This window comes from Chlorocebus sabaeus, chromosome 21, assembly GCF_047675955.1.
Source record: "Chlorocebus sabaeus isolate Y175 chromosome 21, mChlSab1.0.hap1, whole genome shotgun sequence".
Classification (NCBI taxonomy): domain Eukaryota; kingdom Metazoa; phylum Chordata; class Mammalia; order Primates; family Cercopithecidae; genus Chlorocebus; species Chlorocebus sabaeus.
This window is the reverse complement of record NC_132924.1, coordinates 38,036,557-38,053,806: the sequence shown is the minus strand read 5'-3', so window position 1 is coordinate 38,053,806 and position 17,250 is coordinate 38,036,557. Positions and strand designations below refer to the sequence as shown.

The following is a 17,250-nucleotide window of genomic DNA, read 5'->3' as shown; positions in this document are numbered from 1 at the left end:
AGCCTCTGCCAAGACAGTGTAAAAGGGAAATGTGGGGTTGGAGCTCCCACACAGAGACCCCACTGGTGCACTGCCTAGTGGAGCTGTGAGAAGAGGGCCACAGTCCTCCAGACCCCAGAAGGTTAGATCCACTGACAGATCGCACAGTGTGCCCAGAGAAGCCACAGACACTCAATGCCAGCCCGTGAAAGCAGCTGGAAGCAGGACTGTACCCTGCAAAGCCACAGGGGCAGAGCTGCCCAAAGCCGTGGGAGCCCACCTCTTGCATCAGTGTGACCTGGAGGTGAGACATGGAGTCAAAGGAGATCATTTTGGAGCTTTAAGATTTGACTGCCCTGCTGGATTTTGAACTTGCCTGGGGCCTGTAGCCCCTTTGTTTTGGCCAGTTTCTCCCATTTGGAACAAGTGTATTTACCCAATGCCTGTACCCCCATTGTATTGAGGAAGTAACTAACTTGCTGTCGATTTTACAGGCTCATAGGCAGAAGGGATTTGCTTTATTTCAGATGAGACTTTGGACGGTGGACTTTTGCGTTAATGCTTAAATGAGTAAAGACTTTGGGGGACTGTTGGGAAGGCATGATTGGTTTTGAAATGTGAAGACATGAGATTTGGGAAGGGCCAGGGGTGGAATGATATGGTTTAGCTGTGTCCCCACCCAAATCTCACCTTGAATTTTAATAATTCCTGTGTATCAAGGGCAGGCCCAGGTGGAGATATTTGAATTATGGGGTGGTTCCCCCATACTATTCTTATGACTTTAGCCCTATACCTGCATGTATATTTAAAGTTGTCTGGTTTCATAGAACCAGCACCCTCATGGAAATAAACTGGCATGATTTTCATCAGTGCTTCAGTAATCTGTTTATTCTTTATATCAGAAGGGTGAAAGTAAACGTATCAAGTATTTTTTTTGTTTCTGGGAGGACTCATAAGATATCCCATAAGTGTGGTAATAGCAGTTTTTATTCCACCTATTTCCTTTTAAAATGACAGTAAAGAGCTCCGTGAGTAAATATATTGTCTGATTTTCTACTCTTACATATTGTTGATTAAGGTCTTTTAAAAACTTTATTTTTAAATTAACCTGTACAATGGACTTTTTTTGGTATACATTCTATGAATTTTAACACACCTGTAGATTAGTGTAACCACCACCACCACAGTCAGGATGCAGAACAGTTCCATAACCCAGAAAATTCCTGTGTGCCATCCCTTTGTAGTCACAACCTTCTCCCAATCCTTAAACGCTGGCAACCACTGATCTTTTATTGCCGTGTTTTGTGCTTTTAAGAAAGTCTCACACATAACAATATGAACCTTAAATGTAACTGGGCTAAATGCCCCAATTAAAAGACACAGACTGGCAAATTGGATAAAGAATCAAGACCCATAGGTGTGCTGTATTTAGGAGAACAATCTCACATACAAAGACATACATAGGCTCAAAATAAAGAGATGTAAGAATATTTACTAAGACAATGGAAAACAAAAAAAAGCAGGGGTTGCAACCCTAGTCTCTGATAAAACAGAATTTTAACCAACAAAGACCAAAAAAGTCAAAGAAGGGCATTACATAATGGAAAAGGGATCAATGCAACAAGAAGAGCTAACTATCCTAAATATATTTGCACCCAATACAGGAGTACCAAGATTCATAAAACAAATTCTTAGAGACCTACAAAGAGACTTAGACTCCCACACAATAACAGTGGGAGATTTTAACAGCCTACTGTCAATATTAGACAGATCAACGAGACAGAAAATTAACAAGGATATTCAGAACTTGACCTCAGCTCTGGACCAAGTGTACATAATAGACACCTACAGAACTCTCCACCCTAAGTCAACAGCATATACATTGTTTTCGGCACCGCGTCACACTTATTCTAAAATTGGCCACATTATTGGAAATAAAACACTCCTCAGCAAATGCAAAAGAATGGAAATCTCAACAGTCTCTCAGACCACAGTGCAGTCAAATTAGAACTCAGGATTAAGAAACTCACTCAAAATCACACAACTACATGGAAACTGAACAACCTGCTCCTGAATGACTACTGGGTACATAACGAAATGAAGGCAGAAACAAATAAATTCTTTGAAACTAGTAAGAACAAAGACACAAGGTACCAGAATCCCTGGGACACAGCTAAAGCAGTATTTAGAGGGAAATTTATAGCACTAAATGCCTGCAGGAGAAAGTGGGAAAGATCTAAAATCGACACCCTAACATCACAATTAAAAGAGCTACAGAAGCTACAGCAAACAAATTCAAAAGCTAGCAGAAGACAAGAAATAACTAAGATCAGGGCAGAACTGCAGGAGATAAGAGACATGAAAAACCCTTTAAAAAATCAATGAATCCAGGAGCTGGTTTTTTGAAAAGATTGACAAAATAGGTAGACCACTAGCCAGACTAATGAAGAAAAGAGAGAAGAATCAAATAGACACAATAAAAAATGATAAAGGGGATATCACCACTGATCCCACAGAAATCCAAGCTACCATCAGAGAATACAATAAACACCTCTATGCAAATAAACTAGAAAATCTAGAAGAAATGGAAAAATTCCTGGACACGTACACCCTCCCAAGACTAAATAAGAATTCGAATCTCCGAATAGACCAATAATGTGTTCTGAAATTGAGGCAGTAATTAATAGCCTACCAACCAAAAACAGTCCAGGACCAGACAGATACACAGGCACATTCTACCAGATGTACAAAGAGGAGCTAGTACTATTACCATTCTTTCTGAAACTATTCCAGAGGGACTCCTCCCTAACTTATTTTATGAGGCTGGCATCATCCTGGTACCAAAACCTGGCAGAGACACTACAAAAAAGGGAAGTTTCAGGCTAATCTGATGAACATTGATACAAAAATTCTCAATAAAATACTGGCAAACCGAATTCAGCAGGACATCAAAAAGCTTCCACCATGATCAAGTTGGCTTCATCCCTGGGATGCAAGGTTGGTTCAACATAAATGAATCAGTAAACATAATGCATCACATAAACAGAATCAGTGACAAAAACCACATGATTATCTCAATAGATGCAGAAAAAGTCTTTGATAAAATTCACCACCCTTTATGCTAAAAACTCTCAATAAACTAGTTATTGATGGAAAGTATCTCAAAATATTAAGAGCTATTTATGACAAACCCACAGTCAATATACTGAATGGGCAAAAACTGGAAGCATTCCCTTTGAAAACTGGCAGAAGACAAGGATGCTCTCTTTCATACTCCTATTTAACATAGTATTGGAAGTTCTGGTCAGGGGAATCAAGCAAGGGAAAGAAATAAAGTGTATTCAAATAGGAAGAGAGGAAGTCAAAGTCTGTGTGCAGATGACATGAATGTATATTTAGAAAACTATCATTTCAGCATAAAATCTACTTTAGCTGATAAGCAACTTCAGCAAAGTCTCAGCATACAAAATCAACGTGCAGAACTCACAAGCATTCCTATACACCAATAATAAAGAGCCAGATCATGAGGGAACTCCCATTCACAATTGCTTATCCCATTCACAATTGCTACAAAGAGAATAAAATGCCTAGGAATACAGCTAACAAGGGATGTGAAGGACCTCTTCAAGAAGAACTACAAACCACTGCTCAAGGAAATAAGAGAGGATACAAATAAATGGAAATGTTCCTTTTTGTTTTTAGCCTGTTTTCTCTCTGATCAGGCTGAGTAAATTGTGTTGAACTATTCTGAAGTTCACTGATTTTGTCTTCTGTTCTTCTGTCATCTCTGTACTTTTCAATTTATTCCATCCAGTTTTAAGATTTTGGTTATTGTACTTTGTAGTTCCCTAACTTTCATGTGATTCTTTTAAATAATTTTTTTCTTTGCTGAGATTTCTTTTTATTTACCTTAGAGAAATTATAATTGCTTGTTGAAGCATTTTATGACCACTGCTTCAAAGTTCTTGTCAGGTAATTATGTGATTCATCTTGGTGTTGATTGCAGTTTCTCACTGAAGTTGTGGTTTTCCTGGTACTTTGTATAACAAATGATTTTTAATTTTATCCTGGACATTTTGGATATTATTTTAGTAGATTCTGAGTCCTCCTGAAAATTTTATTTTAGCAGGCAGTCACCTTGTTTAGGTTTAAACAGAGGTCCTGCACTACTTTTTGAACTGTGGTTTTAATGACAATCTAATTTTCAGAAACTTTTCAGTTATATTTTGATCTGCTTGAGTTGTTGCATACTGTTGGGCCGCCCGTGGTCCCTGCTGATGGTATTTGAAAGAATGAAAGGGAGTTTTCAAGACTGAGCTGCCTAGTGCTTCTAAATATGGGAATGGAGACTCTGGTCTATGGGATGAAGCTTCTTGAGCTGGGTGCTAGTTGTGGCAGGATCTCTCCTTTCCTATGACAGATGCAGAATACCTCCAGAACCATCCCTTGTTATGGTGGGATCCCCCTACTTATGGGCATCAGAGTGTATTTACTGGACCAGCTGCTTGTGGTGTGGTTTCCCTTTGTTGGTGCCTGTGGCCTCGTTGGTATCTCAGGTGGTGCTGCTGCTGAGGATGGTGAATGCTTCCCCTGGCTGCTTACTGACAGTGAGGTTTGCAGTTGAACCTTCTTGCTGTTTCTCCTGGCCTCACCTGGTGGTGTTGATGGCAATCCTATTAAGTTCAAGAGAGGAATGAATCTACCTGGGCTGCTTTCTGTTGCAGGCTTAGGAGTTGGGAAACATCAGATCTGGATCACTTTTTTTTTTTTTTTTCAGTTGGGAGGGTTATAAGACAACCTGTTACTATGTTGTTCCTCTAATCCTGGGGTCTTCAACTAGTTTTTCTTCCTTTTTTAAACCTTTCAATGTTTTCCTTTGGTTATATTTTCTGGTATTTTCAGGTTTTATAATTGTAATTAATGGAGAGGAACAGGAAGAGACCAAAAGCCCTTCTGCTCATTTTTTAATTGCAGTGGGTGGAACTTATTTGGATTTGGATTTAAATAAACTAAAAAGGTAAACTAATTTGATATGAGATTACTCAAATTTTGAAAGCTAGGTATTTTGTATAAAAGTATTTTTCTTATGATATGATTGTGTAAAAATAAGATTGTCTCTTAGAGATATGTACTAACATGTTTATAGGTGAAATTATGACATGCATAGGATTTGCCTCAAAGATAATATATATGGATTTGTTCATAGGGTAAGAGTAGTCATTGGCTGATGGTTGTTAGGGCTAGGGGATGAATATGTGGGACTCAGAGTACCTTTGTGTATGTGAAAAATTCTCCATGTTTTTAAGTTAAATTTAATTAATTTATTTCTTGCATCCCCCTTATCTCTGAAGCTTTTTTTTTAAGTTTAGCTTATATTTCTCGAACACAGGTTAGATATTATGGTAGAAAGAAACTTGCCTGATTTATTTTCTTTGTACCTAATTTTTGAGTATTAGTGAGGCTAACATGATATATAGGCTACCAAGCTTTAACACATTTTCTTATAAGGTGAAGAAATATTAAAGTGTTCATAGTGTGTACATCACCTCTGATCGGTACTTTAGGAGCCCCAGGAACCATTTGGTTGCTTGTGAACAGGTAGTTACAATGAAAGTGCTTTTACCTGTAAGAGAGTTAATGTGCTTTCTTTAAGTGAACTCTTTTCTAGTCACCAGGATCTGAAGTTCCAGAGTTAACTCTTCTATAGATCAGTATATTAATACATTGGACATTTATTCATTCTTTCTTTCACAGCTTTCTGTTCAAAATCAGGAGTTTGAGATAAGTAAAGATGGAATCCCGAAAGTGGATCAGTTTCATTTGGTATGTGACCTTTTTGACATTTACTGGTTTGAAACACATGCAGTAATATAAACTTAGATATCTGACTGAAAGTGTCCTCCAGTTTTTCTGAAAATCCAAATTAACATTTGCAATAAATGAAGTATTGGAAAAAATTCAGGTGCCCTACTTATACCACTTAATTACTACACCAGTGTTACTCTGCTGGGTTGTATGTTTGTCACACAGATTATATAAATAATCTAACAATTAGGGCAGAATATTATTTACTGTGTGTTTCAAGATCATATTAGAGTAAAATTAAATGTTTTATTATAACTTAGTTTTTAATAAGTACCTAACTATATCTTTGTCATTCACATATGTATTCAGCCAGCATATTTTGAGTAGCTATTTCTGTGACAGGAATTGAACCAGGTCCTAGGATTACAAGGATTGTGGCGTTGAGAATGAAATTAATAATTTAGAAATGTGAACAAGTAAATAATTAACATCTATAAGTTGAGTAATTAGCAAGTACTTTGGGGGTACTCCATTTACCCTGATTTGATTTTTACACATTATATGCTTGTATTAAAATATCTCATGTACTTCATAGTGTACCCATAAAGATTAAAAAAAAATGAAGCCCCTAAAAAAAGTACTTTGGGGGAAGCTGAATTTTAATTCTGCAAAGAAAGGGGCAATTCAGTATGACTAGATATAAAGAGGATAAATATGACAGAAGATGAGTATATAAGAGTATAATGATCAGGCTCTGGAAGTTCTTATGCTATTTTGAGTTAGGATTACAATGAAAGAATACATACAATTTTGTTAAATTCAGTAGTTCCTTAACTTATTTGACTACAGAAATATTGTACAATACCTTCTAGTGTCCCATGAAGTCATTTTAAAAAAACACATCTTAGAAGTGATATTAAGGAGCTTTGCCACACTTCTTGGGTAGTAGTAAAAAGCATTCCAGACAACTTTTGTGGGATTATAAAACTTTGTGTTATACTTCCTGATTATCTCTGTGGAAGGGGATAACAAAGAAGGTTGACTATGGTTTACAGTTTTGAAAAGGCTATGATAAAGATTTCTTGCTATTAGATAGAAAAATACCAGAAATGCTGCATTAGAGGTTACAGATTCACCAAAAGTGCACATCTAGAACCCTTGCTCTTTCAGGTTTGATAGAAAAATTACCTTGTACCAAGTTATCCTGAAATTTAGCTCAAACTTAAAACTTATGTTACAGTTTTGTGAGTCAGGAATCTGGACACAGCTTATTTGGGATTTCTGCTTCAGTGAATTTAAGGTTGCAGTTAAGATGTTGGCTGGGCTATAGTCATCTTAAAGCTTGACTGGAGATGGCTATGCCTCTAACCTCACATGTTTGTTCATAGGATTCTGTTTCTTTCAGTTTGTTAGAATGAGGACCTCAGTTCTTCTCTAGTTGTTGGCCAGAGGTTGCCCTCAATCCTTTGCCCTGTTTCCATCATGGCAGCATGTTTCATTGAAATGTATATGCAGAGAAGGCAGTGGACTCTGTTCACTAAGACAGAAGTGACAGTTTTTTATAACAAAATCGTAAAAGTGATATCCCATAGTTTTTGATAGTATTCTCTCTGTTAGAAGCAATTCTGTAGGTCCAAGAGGAAAGAATTTATGAATAACAGAAGATTGGGGTCCTGGGGCAATCTTAGAAGTCTGCCTACTCTAAGATGTAATCTGGCTGGGTGTGGTGGCTCACACCTGTAATCCCAGCATTTTGGGAGGCTGAGGTGGGCAGATCAACTGAGGTCAGAAGTTCAGGACCAGCCTGCCCAACATGGTAAAACCCTGTCTGTACTAAAAATACAAAAAAATTAGCTGGGCGTGGTGGCAGGTGCCTGTAGTCCCAGCTACTTGGGAATCTGAGGCAGGAGAATGACTTGAACCTGGGAGGCAGAGATTGCAGTGAGCTGAGATTGTGCCACTGCATTTCAGCCTGGGTGACAGAATGAGACTTTGTCTCAAAAAAATAAAAAATAAATAAAAATAATAATAATCTGCAAGTAATCATGCCTTGCTAGGCATGGTGCTAGGTATATGTATAATTGTATAATAAAAGAGAATGTAAATACACAGTCCCTGTTTAATGTGGGTAGCTACTCATGGATTCAAGGATTGTGGCATTTAAAATGAAATTAATAATTTAGAAATTTGAACAAGCAAGATTTATAAATTGAGTAATAAGCAAGTTCAAATTATAAGAATCTTGACTTGTATAGTATCTGCTTCTGTGATCTGAGTCAGTTATTAGTGCTGGGAATGGGATTACCTTTATCTACATTTTGTGATCACACATAGCTGCAAAACAAGTCAAGGCTCTGTAGTCAGCACATTACAGATACCATACCACAAATGGAGGAGAATATAAATTCATGGAACCATGTAGTTGAGAGAGTTATTAGAGGATAATTAATACACCATTCCCATCCTTCAGAATCCTTCCAGTAATACCCCCAACAGATGGCCCTCAGCCTCTGCTGAAGTACAGTAATGCCGATTTTGGTAGTTTGTGTCTAAAAGTTGGTCTATTCCATTTAAGTTATCTAGCTTGTTGGCATACAGTTGTACATATTTTCTTTATAATTCTTTTTATTTCTCTGAGTTCAGTAGTGTCCCATTTTTCATTTCAGATTGTAGCAGTTTCAGTCTTCTCTCTTTTTTTCTTGGTTAGTTCAAGTAAGTTTTATCCAGTTTGTACATTTTTTTTAAATACCTAGCTTTTGGTTTTATTGATTTTTCTCTCTTGTTTTTCTGTTGTCTATTTTCTTACTTTCTAATCTTTATTATTTCTGTCCTTCTGCTTGCTTTAGGTTTAGTTTACAACATATGTTATGCAGTTATCACACCGTATAAAATTAACAAATTGTAATATTGTATTTAAATTTCCCTAATTGTCTTAAATATATTTTTACATGGTTGCTTTTTTCAAATTAGTATGTCAACAAAATCTACCTGTATTGGGTTAATATATCTCTTAATCTCTCTTGAGCTATAAAGTTCCCCCAGAACTCTTTTTCTCCATGCCATGTATTGTGTGAAAAAAAAAATTTCATTTTCCATACTTTGGAGCTGGCTGATTGCATCCTTATGGTATTATTTCATAGTTCTCTTTTCCCCAATTGAAAAAAGTGGTAGATACAGAGGTTAATTAAATTTACATTCAGTTTTTACAGGCAGTATATTTTATGCATGATACTTTGCACATGTGAGTGTCATATGAGGGGGATCGTGGTGTTTGATTGTCACAGTAAGATTGGTCAGTGTGTTCAGGCAGAAAATTTTATTTGTACAGGGGTATATTTTTAGTTTTTCTATTCCATTGGGTGGTTTATTCATGTTCCAGTGCTGCACTCATTTAACTAAAATAGGCTTTATAGTATCTTTTTAATACTTACAGGGCTTGTTCCTTCTTCACTGCTTTTTTGCTTTGTTTTGTTTAAAAAACAAAGTCTGAAGTCCCAGGATGGAGTGCAGTGGCACAATTTCAGCTCACTGCAGCCTCTGCCTCCCAGGTTCAAGTGATTCTCGTGCCTCAGCCTCCCAAGTAGCTGGTACTACAGTCATATGCCACCACGCCTGGCTAATTTTTGTATTTTTAGTAGAGATGGAGTTTCGTCATTTTGGCCAGGCCTATCTCAAACTCTTGACCTCAAGTGATCCACCTGCCTCAACCTCCCAAAGTTCTGGGATTACAAGTGTGAGCCACTGCACCCGGCCCTCATTGCTATTTTTTAAATCAGCTTTCATGGCTATTCTTGGTTGTCATTCTTCTAAAACATCTTTATAATTTAACTTGTTTGGTCTCAAGGAAAAAATTTATATTTTTATTGGAATAATGTAAACTTTTTAAGTTAACTTAGGGAAAATTGACCCATTTGTTATGAGACTCATTTTTGTTGAAGACCATAATAAGACTTTTGTTCCTGATCTACTTTTGCGGTTTTCAGGAGCATGTGTTATTTTCCTCATTTGGATTTTGTAATATTTAATTGTTTGCACCTAGGGAAGATAACTATCTTTAAATGTTCTTAAAAACATACTCTGTAGAGTACGGATGTTGGCATTCATTCATTTATCAAATATTTACTGAATGTCTGCTATATTCAGATACTGTGCTACTTTCTGGAGATGAAGTGACAAACTAAAATTTCAAACCTTAAGGATCTTAGAGTGTAATGCAGACACTAGCAGTAAACAGATGATTTTTTTTTTTTTTTTTTTTTTTTTTTTGAGGCAGTCTTGCTCAGTTGCCGAGGCTGGAATGCAGGGGCATGATCTCAGCCACTGGAGCCTCTGCCTCCCAGGTTCAAGTAGTTCTCCTGCCTCAGCCTCCTGAGTAGCTGGGATTACTGGCATCTGCCACCATGCCCAGCTAATTTTTGTATTTTTGGTAGAGACAGAGTTTTGCCATGTTGACCAGGCTGGTCTTAAACTCCTGGCCTCAATGATCCACCCATCTTGGCCTCCCAAAGTGCCTGCCTGGCCAGCAGTAAACAGATTATTTTTATTCAATGTGATATGTGCTTTGGTTGGAGTAATCATAAGAGGCAAATAAAAGGTATACCAAGATGTCTTTGCAGGTGGAAATAATGGAACAGCAACATTACAGGATTATTTACATGTTCTAATACAAATAATGTCCTTTGAAATAGAGGGATATAATAAATTCGGGCTCCCATAATGATGGTGATAATGATAGCGGCAGTAGAGGTGATCCTAGAGGGTGATCACTTAAAAACCAAAACCAGAAACAGCTGACTAGATGAAGAAGTTTACCCTTCCAGACAGAGAAGCTTCTGTGTGACATTTTAATAGTGTCAAATTCTGACCAGTACCCTGTTAAAAGAGGAAGAAAGGAAGTAATAAAATTTATTTGTTCTCATTTCACTTGTTTTTGAGAGATTTCAGCTATGATTTTTTTCCTTTTACATTTTTTCGCCATAATTCAATTCCATTGTTTCAGTACTGGAGGCATTCCATTTTACTAAAAAAGTACAGTCATCCCTCTGTATACACAGGGGTTTGGTACAGATAAAATCCACCCATACCCATGTCCTGCAGTTAGCCCAGTGGAACCTATGCATATGAAAAATCAGCCCTTTGTATCTGTGGGTGTTGAGTCCTGAGAATACTGTGTTTTTGATCTGTTTGCTTGCAGATATGGAAACTGCAGATAGGGAGGGCTGACTGTACTTATTTATTTCATATTGATACATAATATTTGTACATATTTATGGGGTATATGTGATATTTTGTAACTTGTATGGAATGTGTTAATGACAAAGTCTGTATTTAGGATATCCATTATCTTGATTATTTATTATTTCTATGTTTTGGGAACATATCAAGTCCTCTCTTCTGCCTATTTTGAAATATTTAATACATAGTTAAATGGAGTCACCCTACTCTGCTATCAATCACTAGTATTTATTTCTTCTATCAACCTGGTTGTTTGTACCCATTAAACAACTCTCTTCATCCCCTTCCACGTCACCCACATTCTCTTAGTCTCTGGTATTAGTCATTCAACTCTACCTTATGAGATCAACTTTTATAGCTCCAACGTATGAGTGACAATATTTGATATTTGTCTTTCTGTGCCTGGCTTAGTTCACTTTACAAAATGATTGTTCCATCCTTCTTGCTGAAAATGACAGAATTTAATTCCTTTTTTATGGTTGAATAGTATTCCACATTTTCTTTATATTTCTTTAATAGTGTACCAGATTGTCTTTATCCATTTGTCCATTGATGGACACTTAGGTTTAAGTCCTTACCTTTGTAATTGTGAATAGTGCTGCAATAAACATTGAGGTGCAGGTTTCATATACTGATTTCCTTTTTATTTTGATAACTATTAAGTAGTGGGATTACTGGATTGTATGATAGTTCCATTTTTAGTTTTTTGAAAAATATTTATACTATTTTCCATAGTGGCTATACTAATTTACATTTCCACTAACAATATATAACAGTTTCCTGTTCTCCACATCTTTGTGGAGATTTTTCAAAATAGTATTTTGGTATTTTTTGTCATTTTTTAAAATAGTGGCATTCTAGCTGATGTAAAATGATACCTCATTGTGGTTTTGATTTGCATTTCTCTGATGATTAGTGATATTGAGCATTTTTCATATACTTGTTGGTCATTTGTGTGCTTGCTTTTGAGAAATGTCTGTTTATGTCCTTTGCCTACTTTTAAATGGGATTGTTTTCCTTGCTGAGTTTCTTGTATATTCTGGATATTAGTCCTGTGTTGGATGAATAGTTTGCAAATATTTCCTTCCATTCAACAAATTGTTTCTTCACTCTGTTGATTATTTCCTTTGCTGTCCAGAAGCATTTTAGTTAAGTATAGTCCCATTTGTCTGTCTTTGTTTTTGTTGCCTGTGCTTTCGAGGTCTTAGCCATAAAAATCTGCCTAGACCAGTGTCATGAAGTGTTTCCCGTATGTTTTCTTCTAGTACTTTTATAGTCTTGGGTTTTACATTTAAGGCTTTAATCAATCTTGAATTGATTTTTGTATATGGTGGTGGGGGTCCACTGTTATTCTTTTGCATATGGATATCCAATTTCCCAGCACCATTTATTGAAGTGGGTGTCTTTTCCCCAGTGTATGTTCCTGGTGCCTTTGTGAGAAATTGGTTGGCTGTAAATATGTGGCTTTATTTCTGGGTTTTCAATTCTATTCTATAGGTGCATGTATCTTTTTCTATACTAATAAAATGCTGTGTTGGGATTGAAAGATATTTTGAAGTCAGTGTGATGCCTTCAACTTTGTTCTTTTTGCTGATAATTGTTTTGACTATTTGTGCTCTTTTTTAGTTCTACATGAAATTTAGGATTTTTTTCTATTTATGTGAAAAATTACATTGCTATTTTGATAGGGATTGCTTTGAATCTGTAGATTTCTTTGGGTAGTATGGGCATTTTAACAATACCAGTTCTTCTGATCCAAGAGCATGGAATGTCTTTCCATTTGTTAGCATCCTCTTCAGTTTCTTTCATCGGCGTTTTGTAGTTTTGTTTGGAGAGCTCTTCCACATCCCTGTTTAAATTTCTTCCTAGGTAATATATTTATTTTATAGCTACTGTAAATGGGATTACTTTCTTGATGTCCTTCTTAGCTAGTTCCTTATTGGTTTATAGAAATGCTACCGATTTTTACATGTTGATTCTATATCCTGCAGATTTACTAGATTAATCAGATCTAAGAGCTTTTTGGTGGAGTCTTTAGGTTTTTGTAGATAGCTAAGATAGCGTCATCTGCAAAGAGGGACAATTTGACTTGCTCTTTTTCAATTTGTATTCCTTTTATTTTTCTTGTCTGGTTGCTCTGACTAGAACTTCCAGGACTGTGTTGAAGAGGAGTGGTGAAAGTGGAGATCCTTGTCCTGTTCCAGCTCTTTAGAGGAATGTTTTTCTTTTTCTTTCTTTTTCTTTTTTTGTTTTTTGTTTTTCATTTTTTTGAGATGGAGTTTCATTCTTGTTGCCCAGCTGGAGTGCAGTGGCACGGTCTTGGCTCACTGCAACCTCCGCCTCCTGGGTTCAAGCAATTCTCGTGCCTCAGCCTCCCAAGTAGCTGGGATTACAGGCACCCACCATGATGCCCGGCCTTTTTTTTTTTTTTGTATTTTTTAGTAGAGATGAGGTTTCACCATGTTGGTCAGGCCGATCTCGAACTCCTGACCTCAGGTAATCTGCCCACCTCGGCCTCCCAAAGTGCTGGGATTACAGGTGTGAGCCACTGCGCTTCGCTAGAGGAATGTTTTTCTTTTCTCTATTTAGTAATGATATTAGCTGTGACTTTATTTCACTTAGTTCTGCTTTCTTCTTTATTCTTTCTTTTCTACTAATGTGTATTAGGTGGTTTATTTGAAATCTTACTCCTTTTTTGATACAAGAATTTATTGCTATAAAGTTTTCTTTTCACACTGCTTTTGCTGTATCTCATCGGTTTTGTTATGTTGTTTTGATTTTCAGTTGTTCTAAGATATTTTCTTATTCCCTCTTTAATTTCTTCCTTGAACCAGTGATTGTTCCAAGACATTTTCTAATTCCCTCTTTAATTTCTTCCTTGAACCAGTGGTCATTCAGCAGCATGTTGTGTAATTTCCATGTGTTTTTGTTGTTGTCATTGTTGTTGTTGTTATTTATTTTTGAGATGGGGGTCTCACTCTATTGCCCAGGCTGGAGTGCAGTGGCATGATCTCACTTCACTGCAACCTCTGCCTCCTGGGTACAAGCAGTTCTCCTGCCTCAGCCTCCTGAGTAGCTGAAATTACAGGTGTCTGCCACCACACTCATCTAATGTTTGTATTTTTAGTAGAGATGAGATTTTACCATGTTGGCCAGGCTTGTCTCAAACTCCTGACCTTAAGTGATCCACCCACCTCCACCTCCCAAAGTTTTGGGATTACAGGTGTGAGCCACTGTGCCTGGCCAATTTCCGTGCATTTGTATAGTTTTCAGTTTCTCTTGTTGATTTTTAGTTTTCCATTGTGGTCTGAGATGAAACTGGATATGATTTTAATTTTAAAACATTTTTTGAGCTTTGTTTTGTGGCTTAAGATATGGTCTATTCCTAGAGAATGTTCCATATGCTCATGAGAAGTATGTGTATTCTGTTGCTGTTGGGTAAAGTATTCTGTAAATATCTGTTAGGTTAATTTGGTTTTTAAGTGCAGTGTAAAATCAGTTTTTTTAAAAATTAATTTTCTCTCTAGATGATCTGTCTAGTGGTGAGAGTTGGGTGGAGTCTGTTTCTCCCTTTAGATCTAATAATATTTGATTTATGTATCTGGGTGCTCTGTTGTTGGATCCATGTGTATGTTTAGAATTGTTATATTCTCTTGCTGAATTGATCTCTTTATTATTATATAATGACCTTCTTTGTCACTTTTTGCTTTTTTTGACTTAAAATCTGTCTTACCTGATACAAGTATAGCTACACTTGCTTGCTTTTGGTTTCCTTTTGTATGGAACATCTTTTGGCAGCATATGATTGGGTCATTAAAAAAAATCCTTTCAACCAGTCTATATCTTTCAGGTGGAAAGTTTAACTGGTTTACATTCAAGGCTGTTATTGATACATGCATGAGGGTTAATTTCTGTCATTGTATTAATTGATTCTGGTTGTTTTGTGTATCTTTTATTTCTTACTTTCTCTCTTATTCATTGTGGTTTCGTGGTTTTTGTAGTGGTAACACTTGAATTCTTTCTCTTCTTTATTTGTGTGTTTGTTTTACCAGTGGAGTTTATATGTGTTTTGTAATGGTAGATATTGTTCTTTCACTTCCAAGTATACAACTCTCTTAGTAGAGACGAGGTTTCACCATGTTGGCCAGGCTAGTCTTGAACTCCTGACCTTAGGTGATTCCCCCCACCATGGCCTCCCAAAGTGCTGAGATTACAGGCATAAGCCACTGTGCCCAGCCAGATGATCTATTTAAAGTGTGATTATCAGCTCATTATTTTGGTGTTTTTTTGTTGAGGGGAGTACCACATACCTCATGAGTCATCTTGAAGCGCCTCCTTCCTGACTACATTTATTGAAAAAATAAATCCACTTATTAGTGGACCTACCCATGCAGTTCAAACTTGTGTTGTTTAAGGGTCAACTATAGTTGAACTTGGTAAGAATCTTTAAAAATCTAAATAGAAAAACTTGATTTTTGCCCTGTATCACTGACCAAGAGTATTTGTGAATTGTCCTTCTTCATTACAGATTTGTCCTTTTGTTCCTTTGTTTTGTAACACCTGTTTTTCCTTACAGGATGATAAAGTCAAATCCCTCCTCTGTAGCTTGATATATTATAGAAGTTCAATGACTGCTGAACAAGTTTTAAATGCTGAATGTTTCTTGATACCAAAGGAGAAATCAGTTCCAAACCCAGAAAAAGATACTGAATACACCCCATATAAAAAGGAAGAAGAAATAAAGATGGAGAACTTGGATAAATATATGGAGAAGACAAGAAATGGTGAAGCCAACTTTGATTGTTAAATTATTATTCTGTTATTGTTGCAGATGTTCTTTTTAAAAATTTGTTTAGTTTGGTTAATACACAGAAATATCTAGAAATGTTCTGGGACTAGTTGGGTTGTATCTTTAGTATTCAGGTTGTGAAAAATAAAGATGTTTGGCTATGCACAAAATAGTTTTTATGCTTTGAACTGTAGTTGGAGTTTGATATGGTTTGGCTGTGTCCCCACCAAAATTTCATTTTGAATTGTAGTTCCCATAATCCCCACGTGTTGTGAGAGGGACCTGGTGGGAGGTAATTGAATCATGGGGGCAGGTTTTTCCCATACTGTTCTCATGGTAGTGAGCAAGTCTCCTGAGATCTGATGGTTTTATAAAGGGGAGTTGCCCTACACAACCTTTTTGCCTGCTACCGTGTAAGACATGCCATTACTCTTCCTTCACCTTCCGCCACATTTGTGAGGCCTCCCCAGCCATGTGAGCAATGTGAGTCCATTAAACCTTTTCCCTTGATAAATTATCCAGTCTCACGTATGTCTGTTAGCAGCATGAGAACAGACTAATAAAGTAAGTTGGTGTAATGAGTGGGGTGCTGCTGTAAAGGTACCAAGAAATGTGGAAGTGACTTTGGAACTGGGTAACAGGCAGAGGTTGGAACAGTTTGGAGGGCTCAGAAGAGGATAGGAAGATGTGGGAAAGTTTGGAACGTCCTAGAGACTTGTTGAATGGCTTTGACCAAAATGCTGACAGTGATATGGCCAATGAAGTCCAGGTTGAGGTGGTCTCAGATGCAGATAAGGAACTTTTTGGGAACTGGAATAAAGGTGACTCTTGTGATATTTTAGCAAAGAGACTGGGAGCATTTTTCCCTTAGAGATTTGTGCAACTTTGAACTTGAGAGAGATGATTTAGGGCATCTGGTGGAAGAAATTTCTAAGTAGCAAAGCATTCAAGATGTGACCCGGGTGTTGTTAAAAGCATTTGGTCTTATGTATTCACAAAGATATGGTTTGGAATTGGAACTTATGTTTAAGAGCAGAGCATAAAAGTTCAGAAAATTTGCAGCCTGATGATGCTATAGAAGAGAATAATCTATTTTCTGAGGAGAAATTCAAGCCAGCTGTAGAAATTTGCATAAGTAATGAAGGGCCAAATGTTAATCACTAAGTGAATGGGGAAAATGTCTCCAGGGCATATCAGAGACCTTTGCCGCAGGCTCTCCTATCACAGGCCCAGAGGCCTAGGGGGAAAAAATGGTTTCATGGGCTGGGCCCAGGGTCCCCATGCTGTGTGCAGCTTAGAGACTTGGTGCACTGCATCCCAGCTGCTCCAGCTGTGGCTAAAAGGGTCCACGGTACAGTTCGGCCCATGGCTTCAGAGGGTGCAAGCTCCAAGCCTTAGCAACTTCCAATTTCCACGTGGCATTGAGCCTGCAGGTGCACAGA

At 37.1% G+C, this 17,250-nt stretch overlaps 1 protein-coding gene across 2 annotated transcripts in view; it reads left to right on the top strand.

Annotated features, from left to right (window-relative positions):
* LOC103226369 (protein FAM221A) overlaps nucleotides 1–17,025 on the top strand; it is a 165,019-nt gene extending 147,994 nt beyond the window's left edge. For both annotated transcript variants that reach the window (XM_073009052.1, XM_073009053.1), the window contains exons 23-24: nucleotides 5,734–5,802; nucleotides 15,596–17,025. In XM_073009052.1, the coding sequence (XP_072865153.1) occupies nucleotides 5,734–5,802; nucleotides 15,596–15,826 (300 nt within the window). In that variant the 3' untranslated portion in view covers nucleotides 15,827–17,025. The remainder of the gene's footprint in view (nucleotides 1–5,733; nucleotides 5,803–15,595) is intronic.
* The last annotated feature ends 225 nt before the right edge of the window (nucleotides 17,026–17,250 follow it).